The sequence below is a fragment of the Protopterus annectens genome, chromosome 6.part0, assembly GCF_019279795.1.
Source record: "Protopterus annectens isolate FY-2018-M chromosome 6.part0, PAN1.0, whole genome shotgun sequence".
In the NCBI taxonomy this organism is placed as follows: domain Eukaryota; kingdom Metazoa; phylum Chordata; order Ceratodontiformes; family Protopteridae; genus Protopterus; species Protopterus annectens.
This window is the reverse complement of record NC_056737.1, coordinates 1,704,550,448-1,704,569,688: the sequence shown is the minus strand read 5'-3', so window position 1 is coordinate 1,704,569,688 and position 19,241 is coordinate 1,704,550,448. Positions and strand designations below refer to the sequence as shown.

Sequence of the window (19,241 nt, the reverse complement as noted above, 5' to 3'; positions counted from 1 at the left end):
TGTTCAAGTAGAAGCGTAGCTATCTGTGTATGTCCAAAGAATGCAGAATTCTCTCCCCCTTATTCTGTGGGTTTGGATAAAAAGTAGACAGATGAATAGTTTGGTTAAGGGCCACACTGGACACTACCTTAGGCATAAATGTCGGGTTTGTCCTCAGAGAAACACTGTCTGGATAAAAAATGATAAAAGGTTCCACAGCCATGAGTGCCTGTAGCTCTGAGACTCGTCTTGCAGAGGTTATTGCTAGGAGCAGAGCTGTTTTCCAAGATAAAAACTTTATATCAGCTGTAGCGGCTGGCTCAAAAGGAGGTAGGGTGAGTTTTTCCAAAACATAATTGAGGTCCCATGCAGGTACTGGTGATCTCCTTGGAGGCCTTAAGTTTCTGACTCCTCTGAGGTACTGCCTTAACAAGGGATGAGAAAAGATTGGTGGCTCTGTATTGTAATGAGCCGAAATGGCAGAGGCATGAATTTTAATTGATGAAAAGGATAGGCCTTTGTCCAGCATCTCAGTTAGGTATTGCAAAATCTGAGGAATATTTGGTACAGCTGTGTCAATTCCTCGTTACTGGTTCCAAGCACAGAATCTCTTCCATTTTCCAGCGTAAGATTTTCTGGTACTAGGTCTTCTGGCCTCCAAAATGACATCCATTACAGCTTTAGTGAGAGGTGCGTTTTGTATCACTACATTATCCGCCATGCTGCCAGATTTAAGGTCTTTAGTTGGCTGTGCAGGATCTGATTGTTTTATTGGGATAGTAGATGAGGTATTTGAGGCACGGTCCAAGCCAGGCATTGAGACAAGTTCCTTAGGATTGGATACCAGTGCTGGCGGGGCCAGTCTGGGGCAATCAGTATTATCTTTGGCTTCTCTTGTCTGACCTTTAGGAGTATCTTGGGGAGGAGAGGCAGTGGAGGAAAGGCATATACTGCTAAGCTTTTCCAGCTGAAAGATAGGGCCGTCCACTTTCCATGCTTGTCTGTGATAAGTCCTTGTGCAGAATATTTTTAGTTGGTATTTGTGAAGAGAGGCAAATAGATCTATATTCGGGCATCCCCATTTCCTTGTTATCATGCTGAAGACTTGTGGATCCAATTTCCACTCGTGTTCTCTGCTTGAATGAGGCAGTCATCCAAGTAATGATATATTTGTATTCCACTTTGGCTGCAGAATGCAATTACTGGTGCCAGGCACTTTGTGAAGACCCTGGGCGCAGTAGATAAGCCAAAGGGCAGTGCAGAGAATTGGTAGTGCATTGAGCCAGCTTTGAATCTGAGGTATCTTCTGCATGTTTGTCTGATTGGGACATGCAGGTATGCCTCTTTTAGGTCTAAAGTCACAAGCCAAGACTTCTTGCCCAGCAAGGGCAGAAGTTGCTGTAGCGTCAACATTTTGAATTTTGGTAAATCCAAAAAAGTGTTTGGAATAGATAGGTCCAGTATTGGTCTCCAGGTCTTGTCCTTTCTTGGTACCAAGAACAGTCTTGAATAAAATCCTTGTCCCTGCTCTTGCTCGGGTACTTGTTGAATGGCCCTCATGTCCATGAGGGATGAGACCTGCTTTTGTGCCTCTGCCCATTGATGTTTTGGCAGGTCTTGCCAACCATTTGTTCTTGGCAGGGTATGGAAGTGAAACTTGTAGCCTTGTGACACTATGTCTAGGACCCATTTGTCCTGGGTTATTATGTGCCAGTTTTGAGAATAAAGTGCTAGTTTTCCCCGTAAAGGTCCTGCCAGAAGATAAGTGATTGGTGCAGGCAGGGGGAAGTCATTGGGACTGTTTCCTGTATGGCTGTGATTTGTCTTCTCCACTTTTGGAGGTAGAAGCACCCCATTGTTTAGACCTGTACAAACCTTGGGGCTGGGATCTGCCTCTTGGGCATCTGTATCTGCCCCTTTGTGGTCTGACACTGGAAAGGACCAATTCTTTGTAGGCCAGTGTCTGCTAAATCTTGGAAGCTGAACCTGTAAGAAATCCTTAACCGTTTGCATAGATTTAGCTTTGTCCTCCATTTTCTTTAACACCTCTTCTGCTTTAACACCAAAGCATCATGCTGTAATGGGGCATCTAATAATTTTGCTTTAACATGATCAAGCAGACTTTGTTCCTTTAACCAAGCATGCCTCCTGATGACAGAACCCGTAACAGCGGCTCTGCAGGAGGCCTCCAAAGAATCAAAACCACATTGCAAAGTATGCTTTCCAACTTGTTCAGCTGCATGCAATAAATCCTGCATTTCTTTGTTTTCTGCACATTCAGAATTTGTCAACCTTTTCTGTTTAAGCAGTGACATAATATATTGCTGATATTTGAGCATATGAAACTGACAATTTAAAGCCCTTATAGCCAAGGTAGCGGAAGTATAAATCTTTTTTCCCCATCTGTCCAATGCCTTAGAATCCCTGTCAGAGGGGGTAGGGTTTTTTGCAGCGGAAGCCTTGACCCCCCCCCCTTTGTGATCCTGAGAAATAGTTTCTGGGTCAGCAGCAAGGTTTTTGAAAAGGAATTTATGAGAGTCAGGAACCCTGTAGTACCTGTCCGGCTTAACAGGAGATGGAGGTAAGGAGTCAGGGGTCAGACTGGACTCTGAAAATATATCAACAACAATGTCTAACACAGGTGGAATAGCTAGGGGCCTGTGTTGTGGTAGTAAAAGGAAGTCTCTGAACCTTTTCTTAGATTCTGAAAAATCTTGGCTCTCCCAGTGGAAATGCTCCCTCATGGTATGCAAGGTTTCCCCAAAAGAGTAATCCTCAGGAGGAGAGGCTGAAGGGATAGATTCTTCAGCATCTGAATCCTCATAGGGAGGAAGAGAGTATTCCTGATCAGAAGAGGAATCAGATGAAATGGAAACCTGATCTGAAGATTCATATTCTGTCTCTTGCCTAGGCCTTTTATCAGGTGGGGGATGGGAACCCCTGATCAAAGTAATTAAATCTTCGGCCATTTTGAGCATCTTTTTTTTGGGCATGGAGGCCTGTCCAGAGGCTGTTGTACTTGTTTCTTTGTCTTTAATGGTGCTTTAGTCTTTGCCTTTGAAGGTGAAGTCGTTTTAATGTATAATTGAGTTGGTCTGAAAACACCCTCAGAAGCTGATGCCTGCTCAGCGGCTCCGGACCCATCTGAGGGAATAGTCTCCGAAGGTCCAATACCTTGAGCTTCCAAGCAGCCTAGGCGACTCCACGTGGAAGTCGGTAGCGGCCTGCGGGTCTAAAGTAGCGGGCGTCAGGGGCTGCAAAGGCTGAGAACCGGCGACTGGCTTAGAAGAAGCCTCGTCGTCGATTTTGGACCTAGGATGCCTGTCCTTTTCTTTTTCTTTGCGTTTCTTGTGAATTCCGGTAGTCGGATGGCTATCCAACGACATCATATAATTAAATCTTCTGCCAAAATAGTGTAATGCAAAATCGTACCAACGCTTAATAGTGCGTTGGTTAAATCTAGCACAAAACCGACAACTAGGAATGTCGTGGTCAGGGCCTAGGCAAGGAATACAGTAAGAATGAAAGTCCTTATGAGGTATTTGCTTCCTACAAGAAATACAATTATTAACTTTTTCTGACATCGGTCTGGAGCAAGAAAAAAGCTTCCCCAACGGGGTACTTGGCTTTTAATGAAGACTTCGGATCTGAAATTCGAACACGAAAATCTCAGGAGTCGGCCAACCGGCACTTGAGAACTGCTTATGCTTCGGGCACCGCACGGCAAGAAAGACTGAAGAAAATAGCGTTGGCTGCATCTTTTATACCTCTGGCGCATTGACGTCAGGGAAGAGGCGACAGCAACTGACGCCGGACCTAGATTTTGGAATTCAGGCCGACTGAGGGTAGCCTGCCAGCAGGATAACCCAAGTGTAATGACTGCAACAGTGAAACACGAAGAACATCAGCAAACTCCTAGAAATGCAGACTATTTGCTCTTTCCAGAAATGTAACCACGAAGAGAAAACAATGTCAGCACTGCCCTTTGCTGACTCCGTTGAGAAAGCATACTGAAACAGACTGAGATTAATAACTTCCCAGCCTCTGCAGCAGTGTTGTTGAACCGGCTCCTGGTACAAAATAATTCAATGCACATCACAGAAGCAACAAATGCAAAAGTATTTCTTTGGCAACTGGTGTTGATAAACGCTGGTGTGTCACCCAAAATGTTGTGGGGTGTCATAGGTTTGCCATCACTGATTTAGTAACTGCAATGCACATGATTAAGTAACTGCAATGCACAACAATCTACCAGAAAACCATAGATTTTAAGAAACAAACCAAAAATATGAAGCAAAACTGGGGACTGTTGACAGACACAACACACATACAGACACACATGCACACCACACACACGTTTCACATGCCTACATGAGATCAAATAAATGAATACACTGAAAAATAACGACCCAGAAATGTACTTCAGCATGCTACTGTCACAACCATCCAATGCAGCCAGATGCAACCCCCCCCCTCTTTGCCCTTTCAACTTCCTAGATTAAGAATAAGAGATAGAGACCACAATTCAGGAATACATTTTTAAACACAGATAAACATGCAATGCAAATATCTGGATATTCTGCAAAGTTCAAGGCAATTGAGAGATATGTATGCAAGCCCAACAGCGGCTGGGAGACGTCCTGACATCATTCTTGGGGGACAAAGGGACAAGTTGTATTAAAAACGTTTAATAGAATATCAGGTTTTGCACCAACAGTCATTTTCTGAACAATAGAAGTATGGACCTCTAATGCCTATTGCTGCCAGTGCCATTGCAACTACTAACCAAGTCTACGATAGACTGTAATCTGATTCTTCACCTCAGTAGTTAAAGAAATTTTACAAGGGACAGGAAACATGTATGAGGCAAAATCGGGGACATTCTGCAAAAATGAAGCACAGTCGAGGGAGGTATGGCTTGAAATTGTGAAAATCTACCACTAAAATTGTACAGACTGCTACTGTTCTGATTTAGCAGAACATTCCAAGTCAGAATGTACTGCCACTTCAAAAGAGTACTCTGTAAAGTACCAGTTTTGTCAGTACATTTTCACAATTTTCTTTCTTTTGAAAAATTCCTGTACAGTGGACTGTGGAAGTGCTGTACATCTGTGAACCAAACTAGCAGGGCAATGGCACCTTGTATAAAAAATTTGCACCGACTAGTAAACATGAAGATGGATAAGCATTTATGGCACCCAACTTGCTATTGCTTTCAGAGGCAGCAGCACCTCAAACTATGAAAGAAAACTTTCCATAAAACAAAACAAAAAAAAACAAAAAAACAAACAAAAAAAAAAAAACCCTCAGCTGCTTCAGTTCTGCCTGTACATGATGTATTGCAGCGCATTTATTCACTCCCCAGCTGGGCATTCTACCAAACAATGTCAGTCACATGATACGGGGCTCAAATTCCAATGTGTGCTAGTGTTGTTAAAGAAAAAAAAAAGGAAATGCATCTACAGCAGCTACTTTTCATAAACTGTGTAAAACGGGAGTTGTGTCTTTCGGCTTTTCCCGGCTAGGGGTCGCCACAGTGGAACTCCGGTCCGCTAATGATTGGCAGTAGATTTTTACGTGCCGAGTTGCCAGCCCTGACGCACTTCAACGGAGGTATGCCCATTCACGCATGTCTCCACACAGAAGACGCTCTAGCTGAGTAAAATGGAGAATCAGTGAAGAAAGCATGTAAAGACGCATCTTGTGGAAGTCACAGATGAGCCGAGGGAACCTCTAGGAGCATCACATGTGCCGACGGCGACTTCAGTGATGTGTGAGGTGGGGTCCTACATGCAACTGGCCTAAGGCTGCCACTGATTTCAAGTGAAAAATTGTCCCTGAAGATTATAGGTTCATAGACTAGTACTAAGCTAACTGCCCTTGTCAGCCATTTTAAGCCTAGCCAATTATCTCTTGTGAGACTCAAACCCTGCACCTTGTGTTTGTAAGGCAAACACCTTAACCATTAGGCCACCCTCCCAACCCTGGAGGAGGCACCTGTTTCTGCTAATGTATTCGGAGAGGCAGTCAGATCGGTTACATATTTACCTCACACAGTACTAGAGCATGGAGATGCTCCCCATGTTCTATTACTATGGGAGGGGAGGGAATGACTTATGTATTCTCCAATTAGCTGCACTGTCATGATTGTGGTAATTGGGGAGTAAGCGACATTTTTTTTTTTTGTAACAGGTGCAGCTTTTGTGAGTTTTTAAAGCCCTCACAGAGATCTGAATTACTGGGACACTCTGCGGCTACAGGTTGTGCAGGAGCCTACTGCCAGCTATGGACAAAAGGGAGCTAATGGTTGGCAGGGCAGTGGAAAAACATGAAAAAAGATAGGAAAAAGAAGAACAGAAGTGGAGGAAATGTAGTCACAGTTGGGCAATTCCATTATTAGCTGGAGGGGACCTGCCTCCTTGCTTACACCCATGTTGCCCTGTCTGACTGCACCTGTCTCTTCAAGCTTCCTGCCTTTTCAAATGGTCTCTCCTGCTCTTGTAGATGCAGTTTTACTTGCCTTTTATACAAGGACCACTCTGCTGTCTGCCTCAAAGGAACTACAACAGACAAACTGACTGCAGAAGTAGAAACCTTGGCTTGGTGGACACATCTAGGTCTCAATGGGGCTAGGAATCATAGCCATAAGCACATCTGGCTGGGTCCCTAAAGATCATTTTCTCCATCCAGGAGCTTCATTGCTACCACCTTCCTCAATTTTCCCCCTTTTTCGGTGACTGAAATGAAGGTCTGCACACTCCCTTCCAAAATGCTACTTAACACTCTTTCAGTATTTGTCTGGAAGTGACAAACTCAGACAAACTGAATGACCATTCACTCCAATGTCTCATTTACAGTTTCCTGTTGACATCCTCAGTAGGGCGCCAATCTTGCCAGGGAATGTACAAATTCTGTAGCCTGGTCAAAAGATCAGCGTCTGCAGCTAGAGCACATGCATATAGGAATGTCCTTATGAGGGACAAAGATACAGTTACAGAGAGATTAAGAGACACCCTCCCCCCAAAAAAAGAAAATTAGGAAAGAACTGACAAAAGTTAAGATCTCCCATTTGGGCATCTCAGTTTGCTTTCTTAGGGAAACCTCTGGCAAACAGCCACATTATATCATTCTTGGCTGTCTGCATTACATCATTCTTGGCAGGATTGCTTACCACTGTGGTACCTCTAAACTAAACCAGTACTGTATGCATGACGTTTTGTGCAAATGAACTATAACAAATGAAGTCTACACCCTGAGTCTGCCACAGTAGTTCAGGACAGTTTCGGCTGTGCCCAGAATTTCTGCACCTTTTTTATGACTTTCTCATAAACAATGATTCCATTTTTTTTTTTACGAAAATAAACATTTCACTTTGAGCAAACAAGCTCTAAAATATTGTTTCCAGAATCTTAAATCTACAATTTAATGGCTCAAATGGCCATTTTCTAAACCACAGGAGACAGCAACTATATTTCTCTGAAAAAAATGACTGGAAAGTGTTCAAACGTACTTCTAAGCATGGTATGAATGTGATACCTTCTAAGCAAATGAAAAACAAAGATAGAGAGTGTTCTTATTTTCTGTAATGCCAAGACCATTTTTTTGCTTGGTAAAATATGTCTTACCAATCAAAGAGTGTCAGCATTCCAATTTGAGGAGTAAAAATAAAAAAACTCACATTAAATGCAAACATAGTTTCATAACTGAACTTTCTTACCAGGCTGTTCTCCTTCCAAGCTTCAGGAAATTTGGGACGCTGTTTCTCTCTAGAAACTAAAACCTGCATGTCTTCAAATGAGGGATGGTTTCCAACTTCTGCCTGAAATGCCATCTGATAGTCTGGAACAGCCTCTCCTGTTAAGAATTTGTAAATGTAAATTTTCACAGTATATTTTAAAATACTTACAGCTGGAGTTATGAAGACAGGAAAACAAAGTGCAATTTAAAAATGGCACTGCAGAAGTCAAGAGCAATATTAATTTGGGGAAATAAGAACAGATAATCATGTGGTACTCTATCATTAATACAAGTTTGAAAATAATCTTGCCTTAGTGTACAATTCTGAAGTACTGCATGCAAAAAAAATCCAAAAAAATAAACCTCAAAAAATCTCTTTGAAGGCTGGGCATCTCTAGTGTGGTAGCTTCACTTCTAATACAAAATTTTCTTCTCATTTTGATTTGTTTTAATACCAGTACAGCCACTTAAACGTATGAGTTCTTAGAAGGATAAAATATATGTCGGGCAATTCATAACCTAATAATTAGACCGCCATGTATTGTCTGAGCTCCTGGTACCTTGCTATCCTGCCTCCTAGGAGTTGCTGGTGATTCTTAAGATATAGTTTATGTCTTCAGGGAACATTCCATTGCTTTACAAGTGACAAACCTCTAGAATCTACCTGGGTGGCTTCAGGAAACCCCTATGATAAGTGGTTTCACCAAGTCCTTAAAGCCTTACCTATTCCATCTGGCATTTCACTTGTTTAACTAGATTAATTTAGCATCTAACTAGTTTAACAAACTGTTTTTAGTCTACACTGTTAACCACTTCTGTCTTAAGAAGTGTGAAGTTGACTTTGGAGAAATGTTTTACTGTGGTTTCTCTAATGGGGGGTAGGGGAGGGATGTGGATGTCTAGGGTGATTAGCTTGTGGTCGGATCTGACCGAGGAATTGACCTCTGGTGTGGAGCACCGGTTGCCCATGTTGGTAATAACCAAGTCTAGGACATTGCTGCCCCTGGTGGGGGTGTGGATAAGTTGATCCATGGCACTGGAATTTATGAATTCCAGAAAACGTTGAGCAAAAGAGTTGGTACATGAGTAGTTTTCCCAGTTAATGGTAGGGTAGTTGAAATCGCCCACTATTAAGGCGTTACGTTGTACCCTAATATTTTTCAGTGTATTAAGAAATGAGGAGTGGGAATCCTGGGGCATGGTGGTGGATCTGTAGCAAGCTACAATTTGGATTGCGGTCTTGCCCAGAGTTAGTTGCACTTGGATAATCTCGGATGCATTATGCTGAGCAACTAGCCTGTAGGTGTGGATATCCTTAATGAATATGGACATGCCTCCGCCTTTAGTGTTTTGGTCCAGGTTAGGTGGCCGAAAGGTGTGGTATGAATTATAGCTAGTAATGCAGGGGTACTCTCTGGAGCCTTGAACCAGGTCTCTGTCACTGCACAGATGTCGATGTTCTCCATTTTAAGGAGTGCCTCGAGTGAGTGCATTTTGAGGTTTGGACTTCTAGCATTGAGTAGCAATACCCTCAGATTCTTCTTGCCTGTACCTGTTAGGGTGGTGAATTTGTCATTTGAACCTTGCCTAAAAAGGCACTATGGGGTGGCTAGAGCCTTAGCCAGTATCCGGAATCCCAGGGGCGAAAGGTGCAGGCCATCTCTGGCAATACAGCATATCTGGAAGAAATATTATTCAAGCAATTCTGAATTTTGTCTGAAAATTTTTTTGAAGGAGAAACAGCAATTATTCTGGCAATCTTTTGTAATCCCAAAATTTCACAAGTAAGTAGACAAAACTGTCACTAAGCCCCACTGTAGCTGCACAGGATTAAAAAAACCCATTCCCTAGCAATGCTTACTGATAAAAAGTTAAAGGGGCTGCAGGACACTAACAGCTATTTATTAAATGGCTCATGGTATCTTTGATGTGTCTGAGGGGTACAGCCTATGATTTGTTACTGCGGACATAAAATATTTATTTTCCATGATTTCACATACTGTGGGTAAAATGTAGTTCAAAGAGACTATGTTGGAATGTAAACCACTGTCAACTTCTGACATCAGAATAAGTGAACATTTGATTGACTGACTATTAGATTGCAATTTTATATTCTTTGAAGAAGGTTTCCACCAAGTGAATGGAATGGTTATCGTGGTGATGCGTAGCCCCATGTAAACAAATCCATTACTCTGTTGTTGGGAGAATAATTTCATATTTAACCAAGATGTTATGAAATACTGTTAACTTTATTTGAGGTTTTTAAACGATTGTTTTTCCTTTGGTCAGGCAATGAATTATAACTGGAAAAATGTTTATTTGAACAATACTATTAAGTTTTTGCGTTTTACTCAATTATTCCAGTGACAATATTAATTAGACATGCTACCATTATTAAACAGGTGTCCGGATTCCAACATACATAGGAAATCCACCCTCTCAAACTCACATTTGCATTTAAAAGCTGCTATTCTCTTAGACGGAGACATAGCTTTGTCAAAGGACAGTTTGATCATCCAGGTTATGTTCACAGGATGCAATGCTGGACAAGGACTTGATATTTAAATAAAGGGGTTATCCCAACTTGGGAGGGGAAAATAAGAACAAGGAAGAAAACAAAATAAGGCTACATTATAAAGGATTAGGCTTTTATTGAAAAGAAGAACACAGACCAATACTGTTGTTTTGAAAAAAGCCATGGCCATGAGACACAAGATGCACAGTGCCCACATTAACATTAATATTAATTGGACAACTTTTTATGAAAATGTGGGAAGAGCCTTTTGTTTTAAAATGGTGAAGGAATTTAAAAGATATTTTTGAGAATTCTTCCAACAAGCATGTTGTGGCAGAAGATAAAAGAAGTTATGTACTTACCACAATGTTCCATCTGTGTTGTCCATTTTCATTCTTCCTCAACTTATGGGTTCGGATCAGACTCAGCTGATGCAAAAGCTCGCGACAACCAGAAAACCCTCGAGCTACTCCCTTACTCAAAATGCACCAACCCCAAGTACCTCAGATCTAAACTGTTGTCCAAGGGTAAAAAGGCACAAATTCCCAATTGCAGAAACTCCCTCCTTAGCCTCAACAAGCAAATTAGGTCACTAGTGAAAACCTCCAAAGCCAGTTATGAATTGAAACAGCCTCTGAAACAAAGGCTAACCACAAAGGCTTTTTCAGTTACGTTAGAAACCTCCATGGCAAAGCCCATGTTTTGACCACTCCCAGTTTGGATTGGTCAAGGGCAGATCTTGCCTGTTGAACCTGGTTGACTTTTCTGAGACTGTCACTAAGGCATTGGATGAGGGAAAGGCAGTACACACAGCTTACCTTGACTTGGCCAAAGCCTTTGACGCAGTCTCCCACTTGGGCATCATCGAAAAGCTAACAGAACTTGGTGTAAATCCCTATCTCATCAGGTGGGTGGCCAACTGGCTCACTGATAGGACCCACAAGGTCAAAACAGGTGCCACTAATAGCAGACCTGTCACTAGTGGTGTCCCTCAGAAATCTATCCTGGGACCCCTATTGTTTGGCATCTACTTTCCAGAGGTCCAGGCAAAGACAAAAGGCCTGTGGCTGAGCAGGTTTGCGGACTGTAAGTTGGGTGCTGTCACTGACTCCCCAAATGATGTTAACATACTTCAAGAGGGTCTCACAGCAACAAATGACTAGTGCCAAAGTGAAGCCTTAAGTTAAATGCAAAAAAATTTGAAGCAGAATGGAAATAGACAACACAGATGGAACATTATGGTGAGACTGGGGAGTACATAACTTCTGATGTTGTCAATTTTCATTGTGTCCTCAATTTATGGGACAGAGTACCCAGCTACCTGTATCCCCAGGTGGATTCTTGAAGGGTATTCCTGAGCACCATTGAACTAACTGATGTTCTACCCCTGGAGACCATATCAAGTTTGTAATGAGTAACAAATGTGTGGGGGAGTAGCCCAAGGAGCTGTTGCACAAATGTCATCCATGGAAGTTCTAGGCTGGAAGGCTGATGATATAGCCATGGCTCTAGCGGAATGAGCTTGTGTTTCTGATAAAGTAATGCCCAGTTTGTTGTATATGTAAGAAATACAATCTGTAAGCCATCTGGATAGAGTAATTTTGGTAACAGGTTTTCCTAGTTTCACATCAGAAAAGGAGACAACTGGTCAGTCTTTCTAATACTTTGTGTTCTGTGCAGGTAAAAATATAATTTGCCTGTGGACAACCAATTAATGCAATGTGTATTCAACCTTGTTAGAAAATCTGGGGAAAAATACCGGCAAACAAATGGACTGATTAATATTAAGAGTCTAAAACCACTTTAGGGAGAAAGGAAGCGTTAGTTCTTAAAGTCGATTAGGAAAGCGAGACGGAGGCAACGCCAATAAGGAGATGAAAAAAGCAGAAAACGAACTATAACTTCACAGCAAGGCAAACTGTAACCAAAACGAATAAACCACCACAACGTTCCACAACGAAAAGTCCTTTATTGACCTAGGTTTCGTTCGTTCGAACTTCTTCAGAATACGTTCTTAAAGTGACTCATTGTGAAAGATCAAATAAGGCAGTTTAGAAGACCAGGCCTGAATCTCTGAAAACTTTCTAGCAGAAGTAGTGGCTACTAGAAAAATCGTTTTCCAACAGAGAGAGATACTTTAGTTCACATTTAGCTGCTGGTTCAAAGTTGAGTAAGCTGTTGTAAGACCAGATTAAGATCTCATGGGGGCATAGGTTCTCTAAAAGGAGGTATTAGAAAAACAGTACCTCGCAAAAAAAAAGGTTTTGCATAGTCTATGGGAGGCAACAAAAATACCTTAAAATCCTGTGTGGAAATATGAGATCGCTGCTAACTGAACCTTCATTGTGGAGGAGCTCGCTCCATCTTTAAAGAGTATGGCTAAGAATTCAAGAATACTATGCAAAAGGGCGTCAAATTGATCAACGTTACTCTCGTGGGCCCAGTAAGCACACCTTCTCCATTTACTGGAGTAGAGAGCATAGGTTGTCTGGCTACAAATGGAACTGGAGAAGCCAGGCAGTCAGCCTGAGGTTCAGCATGAATCATGCCCGCTGGGTGAGAGAGGAGTTCTGGAGTTGGATCCAGTATCCATGGTTGGTGGAGTAAGTGAGGCCATAGGAAGGGTAACCAAATCTATAGAGTACAGAAAAGTGCAATGATGATGACTTTTCTCTTCAACATGGCAGTTTTCTGCAAAAACTTGGATATTAGTGGGATTGGTGGGTAGGCATAAAGAATGCCAGGGGGCCAATGTGAAGTAAAGCAACCCTTGGTGGCTACCCTGTGGGGGAATCTGGGCAAAGTAGCTGCTGCACTTGTTCAGGGGAGAAGCAAAAATATCGCAGCAAGGCTAGCATCACTGACAAAAAAAAATCATATCCGCCACATTTTGGTTGAGAGACCATTCGTGAGGTAGAAGAATGCACCTGGCTCAGCTTCTCTGCTATCACACTGTACTTCCCCAGAATGTGCTTTGCTATGAGAAAGCGGTTGGATGAGATTGCCCATTGCTACACTCGGAGTGCTTCTTGACAAAAGGGGTAGGACTTGGTTCCAGTTTGTTAATGTACCAAACTACCAACATACTGTCCCATCTGAATTGCAATCATCCCCAAGGGGAGAACATCTTGAAATGCCTGCAATGCTAAAAGCACCGCTCTCATCTCTATAACACTGATATGCAAACTGACGTCTTTGCGGGACCAAGTGCCTTGGACCGTCTTCCCCAGGTAATACCCCCCCCTACACCTTAACTGAGAAGCATCTGTGGTCACTATGACCTTGGGATGAGGGGGAATGAATGGATGGCCTTGTAGGACCTGTTCTGATTGAATCCACCACCTGAGATCTCTCTCGCAAATCTGTGTGATACATCTTGTGGTTGACATTGGTTGTGAAAGTACTGACCATTGGGTGACCAGCATCCATTGTAGAATTCTCATGTAAAACCTGGCTAAAGGTACTAGAGTTACTGCCGCTGCCATTGATCGTAGGGCTTGAAGAACCAAACGGGCAGAAACTGGCACTAAAAATTATTTTCCTGACCTGTGTTCTTAAGGTCTGAACTCTTAGAGGAGGCACTGAGGCTATCATTGACTTTGTGATGAGCAATGCTCCTATAAACTTCAAGTTTTGAGTAGGTTACAAGTGACATTTTTCATAGTTTACAGTTATTCCCAGATAACAGCACGTCTGAAAAACCTGATTTCTTGCCTCTATTACCTGATGCCTAGTTGAGGTGGTAATGAGTCAGCTGTCTAGATATGAAACACACTGAAACCTTGCAGTCTCAAGTGAACTGCCATTACTGCCATACATTTGGTGAACACCTTGGGGGCTGTGGTGAGGCCAAAGGGCAGAACTCTGAACTGGTATCGACTGTCCAAGCCGGAAGCATAAATACCTACTGGAGTGCCTGTTCATTTTTATGTGATAGTATGTGTCCTGAACTATCGAGCACATCCAGTCATCCTTGCCCACAAATCGGAGAAAGGCCTGAGCTGTGACCATCCCAAACTTAGTACAACGACCTGATTCGTTCAAGTTGTTGAAATCCAAGACTGGTCTTCAGTCCCATTTTCTTTGGCACTAAAAAGAACCCTGAGTAAGTTACAGATTCTACCTGGGTCTGGTGGATGACCTTTCTAGCAGATTTTGTATTTGAAGTGCTGCTTATTACCTCTGACTGGGTGGAACATCAGGAATTTTTTTTGAGACTGGAGGAGAAAGGGAAAAGGGTATTCTATATCTTCTGGAAATGATTCTCTGCACCCATATAACTGTTATCTCTATCCAGGCTCTCTGGTGCAGGGACAACTGACCCCTGATTGCCTTCCAGAGGGGGATAATTGGGTCTCCTTTCAGAAGCGTTGGAAGGGTCTGTTGAAAAAGAAATCGATAGGCCCTTGGTTCTGTGGGCCACCTCTGCCACAAGGGCAGCATCTACCATTTGAATTCTCTCCTCTAACCCTGATGGAACCTCCCCCATATATGTTCTGGAAAGGATCCTGGTACTTTTTGAACCACATTTTTCCAGTACCTCATTGATTCCTGGAGAAGGATTTCTGAAGAGAGGAAAAAAAGTATGCCCACAGCAGACGAGGTCTTTCTATCCTTTTCACACATAGATAAAGTGTCCTTAATTCTGGGGCCAAACAAAGATGTTCCATCAAAGGGGGCATTGACAAATGAAGACTTGAAGGGATCCGCAAAATCACATAAGCGCATCCATGTGCATCTCCTTATGGAAACACCAGAACCTGCTGCCCTTGAGGTTTCTTCAGTTGCATGCAAAATTAACATCGTGAAAGAATTGGAGATTGACTACAGGGTAACCAAATGAAAAGTAACAGATATCTGTATCTCTTCAGAAACATGAAAGGGTATCAAATAGTTCCTTTTCCAGGTCTCTCTGTAAACTAGTGAAATCTGACAAATAGTTCAGAGACCTTAAGGTAAAGGTTGCTGAAGCATAGACATGGTTCCCAAACCTGTTTATCGACTGAGACTCCTTGTTTGAAGGATGGACAGTAGAACTCTCTTCAGATAGCTCCTTTTTTGTGGCCGCTGCTACAACCATGTCATTAACAGGCACTCCTTTTGTCCAAAGCTGTCTGTCCTCTGGAGCTGTTAAAATTTTGTCTGGTCTCTTGAGGATTGGTTCAATGGTGTCCGGAGCATTCCATGCGTACAGTAAGATCAAATCTATGAGGTCATCAGCAGGCAGAGTTACCCAGGACATAGGCCAGTACCAAATGCCTCCAGGAACACAGATTTTTCTGAAGAATGGTTGCTGGACTTCCAACCACCTCTCTGTTTCAGGATTTCCAGAATGTTTCCAAACTGACATCTTCAAGAGGTGACCGTGGGGACCCTTCACCTTCATCAAAGTCTTGTGTCTGACTCCTCAGGAGAGTCTATGTGCTTCCTCTTGCATGTTCTCTTCTTAGGGGCCTCTTCAGTGGGGTGCTCTGGGGAGGTATTAGAAGAGGTAGAAGGACCCTGCTGGGAAGTTTGGAGTTTTGGTATCGGCTGTCCCTGTGGAGAGGATAGATAAGACTCTAAGCAAAGAGGTGGCAAGTCTGTAGATTGAGGACATGAGAGGAAGGGAACCATCTTTGTTGAGGATGCTGACAAGGTTCTCTCCATCACCTCAAAGGCAGATGCCCCCAGAGAGTAACAGGACCCTGGATCCTTACTGGCAAGCCTCTGAACCAATGTCCCTCCCTGCTCTGAGAAAAACTCCCCCAAGGCAGAAGTCGGAGGTGAACTAACCTGTGCCGAGCCCCTGAGGTGCAGAGATGGCTTGGAGAATTAAGGATTCAACTGTGACACCTTGGATCCGACACGGTAGCTCCGGCTCAGAGTTCTCTGGATCTGATGTTACCAAAGAGCTTTGAACATGCTTCAGATCCAAGAGTAAAGATACTCTCAGATCTGATGCAGATAGATGACTTAGATCCAGTACCTCCAAGGTCAGGTATGGAGTCTGAGGAGGAACTTGCGCAGGGAGAGTGGTGGAAGGTCAGTCCTCCTGACCCAAAATGGTAGGAGCCGATGGAACACTTGACACATTCTGCACCGAGAGAATCGTTCTCAATAACCTCACCACATCTTCTTCCATAAGGCTCCTGGAAGAGTGAGTGGACATGAGGGAAGGAGACCTAGGTCTCTCAAAAAATGGAGAAGGGACTCCAGATGGAACAGGATCCACTGAGGGGGGGTATCTGGCCCTTGGAAAGGGCATGGAATGAGCTGTGAAGATCAGACATTTTTGGTGTTGGATCCAAAGTTTGATCCCATAGATGCCTAGGTCTCTCAAGCTTCAGATCCAACTGTGAAGTCAGATCCAACAGCTCTTTCATCTGGAGTGTTGGCTCCAAGTGTGAAGTCAGATCCTGCAACTCTGTCATTTTCTTTTTAGGATTCAAAGAGTTGGTCGGATCCGAAAGAGGTCTTTTCTTAGACTTTCCAGATGATTTTGTAGAAGCTGTAGAAGTACTGGAAGAAATGGTCTTTTTAGTTTTCTCAGGGGAAGCTCCAGATAAGGCCTCAGAAAAGGAAGATGGAAGCAACCCTTTAAGAATTAACTTATTTTTATGCTCCACAAGAGCTCTAGGGTTGAAAGAGTGGCAAATGGAGCAGTCCTCCTGGAGGTGATGAAGTCCCAAACAGTAAACACATAAGGAATGTACATCTGAAACCACATTTGGTACACTTTTTGAAACCAGACAGTTTCTTTGCCATCCTGATACTGTGAAAGGTAAAAGAAATACCACAGAAAAATACTTAGAAATGTATAAAGCCATATACATATATATATATATATATATATATATATATATATATATATATATATATATATATACACACACACACATACATACACACACAACACACACACACACACATTTTCTTTAGAGGAAAGGAAAAGACTACCAGTGATGGTATTCACAGAGGGAAATATACTAAAAAGTGTGGGAGAGGGAAGAGTACTAACAATAGTATGAAAGGCGTACACTAGTACAAAAAAGCGAGATTTTTTAGACAGAAAGGGTAATACGATGCAGTAATTAGAGTAAAAGGAAAGAAAATGACTTTTTAACAAGGAAATCACAGTTAATTTATCTCAATTATGAAGAGTCGTTCAAGAGCACTGAGAAACCACATCTTTCCCTGGAAGTGGTAGATGAGATCTGAGGTACTTGGGGTTGCTGCAATGTGCGTAAGGGAGTAGTTCGAGAGTTTTCTGGTTGCCACAAGCTTTTGCAACAGCGGAGTCAAATCTGAGGGAGAGTCTCTGAACCCATAGGTTGAGGGCAGAATGAAAAATGACAACATCAGGTCAAACAGTTCAGTGATCAAAAATGCGGCCGATGAAACCAATGTAAAAATTTAACAACAAACAAAATGGCAACATGAAAAAGGATGGATAAAGGGATTTAAAAAAAAAGCAACTCTTGTTGTGAGTTGTGAGAAGCATATCATGCAGGAAAGACTAAAAGGGATTCAAGATCAAGAATTTATGAACACTAACACAGCATTAGGACAGATGATGGTAGGACTGCATTAAATAAACATGAAAAAGATGTAGCAATTTTACAAGATTTTTGTTTCCAGTACTGGAGAAAGTGGATGTGAATATTAGGGGTGGATGATGGAAGACAACTTTAGAATACAAAGAAATTAATGTGACAGCTAAGACGGGATGCAACTTCACACTCTGCTTAAATGATACAGCTAACAACAGTGTGTTAAAATTATGTGCCGCCAAACTTTAAATTATTTATTGATTTTATGTTCATGAGTTCTATGTACACACAGATATTTTTACAAGCTTTTTGTTAACTCATTCCCTTCCAGCAGAGCTTTTTTGTGTTGGCACTCAACTTTCAATGGGTGTGGCCTGAGCCTTTTCAAAAAAATTAAGTTATTGCCTCACAGATCAAAAATCACAAACTCTTCAGTACAAAGTAATATTTACAATAACTGCAACCATTCAATTCGAGGCTAATTTTTGTAACGTTGTAACAATTCAAGAAACACACATACTAACAACACTTTCTTCATACGGCTGTAAACTTTCATATAAAACTAAGCAGTTCTAGGTCTCTTGAATGCTGAAATATTTACAGAAAGATGAAAATTACTGCAACACAAATATATATACAAAAAATATTAAATACCTCTTTAGCTGTATAAGACAAGAGGTCAAATATCAACACAGTTGTGTTTACCATCATGTAAATTTTATGATGAAATTTTCCAATACCTTACATGTAGCATGGGTCTGGCATTATTAATGCAAATATGAACAAGCAATATTTGATACCTAGAGGCATTATTAGGATGTACCTAAAGAAACACCTGGAGGTGTCACTAGGATGTAATGAGTTAAGGTGTGAATATTTATGAAATATTTTTTAAGTTATTTTATTTGTATTTGTTTACTGGGTAGAGCACGCTGATATCCGTGGACCTTTTTTCCAGACTCAAATTTGGGATCCCTGTCTAAGTGACTTGCTCAGAGTCACACAGGCAATGTAGGTTGAGGGAATCAAACCATGGATAGCAAGACCATAGGAAGAGCTTGTTAATAACTCCTCAGTATTTTGTGTCTACTGCCATTTATGTACCATATTACGTTAATTAGATGTGTGTTGCTACTAGATGATGCAACATCACAAGTGTGTACAATGACATAAAAATAGAAGCATTGTGTTACGCTTTACATCCTGATGAAATACACACACAAACAAAAGTCTACAATGTTTTGTTGTTTTATAAAGTAATACTAAACAGTTTCCACTTCCAAAGTGAAGGGTGGACCTTTTTGTTGATTATATCCACATAGTAAAGGCAATAAGCAGTAAGTATACCTATCATTCCCAAGCATATTGAAAATATTCAATAACTAAAAAGCCTATAGTTTCTACAGAGCCTACATTTTTTGGTGAAAGTACTAGAGTTAGTGCCCAATTTTGATTTTAGACTATTCACCCCTTCATAT

General features: G+C 41.9%; 1 protein-coding gene across 1 annotated transcript in view; it reads right to left on the bottom strand.

Annotated features, from left to right (window-relative positions):
- The window catches only part of BMPR2 (bone morphogenetic protein receptor type 2), a 1,499,742-nt gene that overhangs the window by 404,542 nt on the left and 1,075,959 nt on the right, over positions 1 to 19,241 (bottom strand). Inside the window, exon 10 of the mRNA XM_044075094.1 lies at positions 7,697 to 7,833. Within this exon, the coding sequence (XP_043931029.1) occupies positions 7,697 to 7,833 (137 nt within the window). The remainder of the gene's footprint in view (positions 1 to 7,696; positions 7,834 to 19,241) is intronic.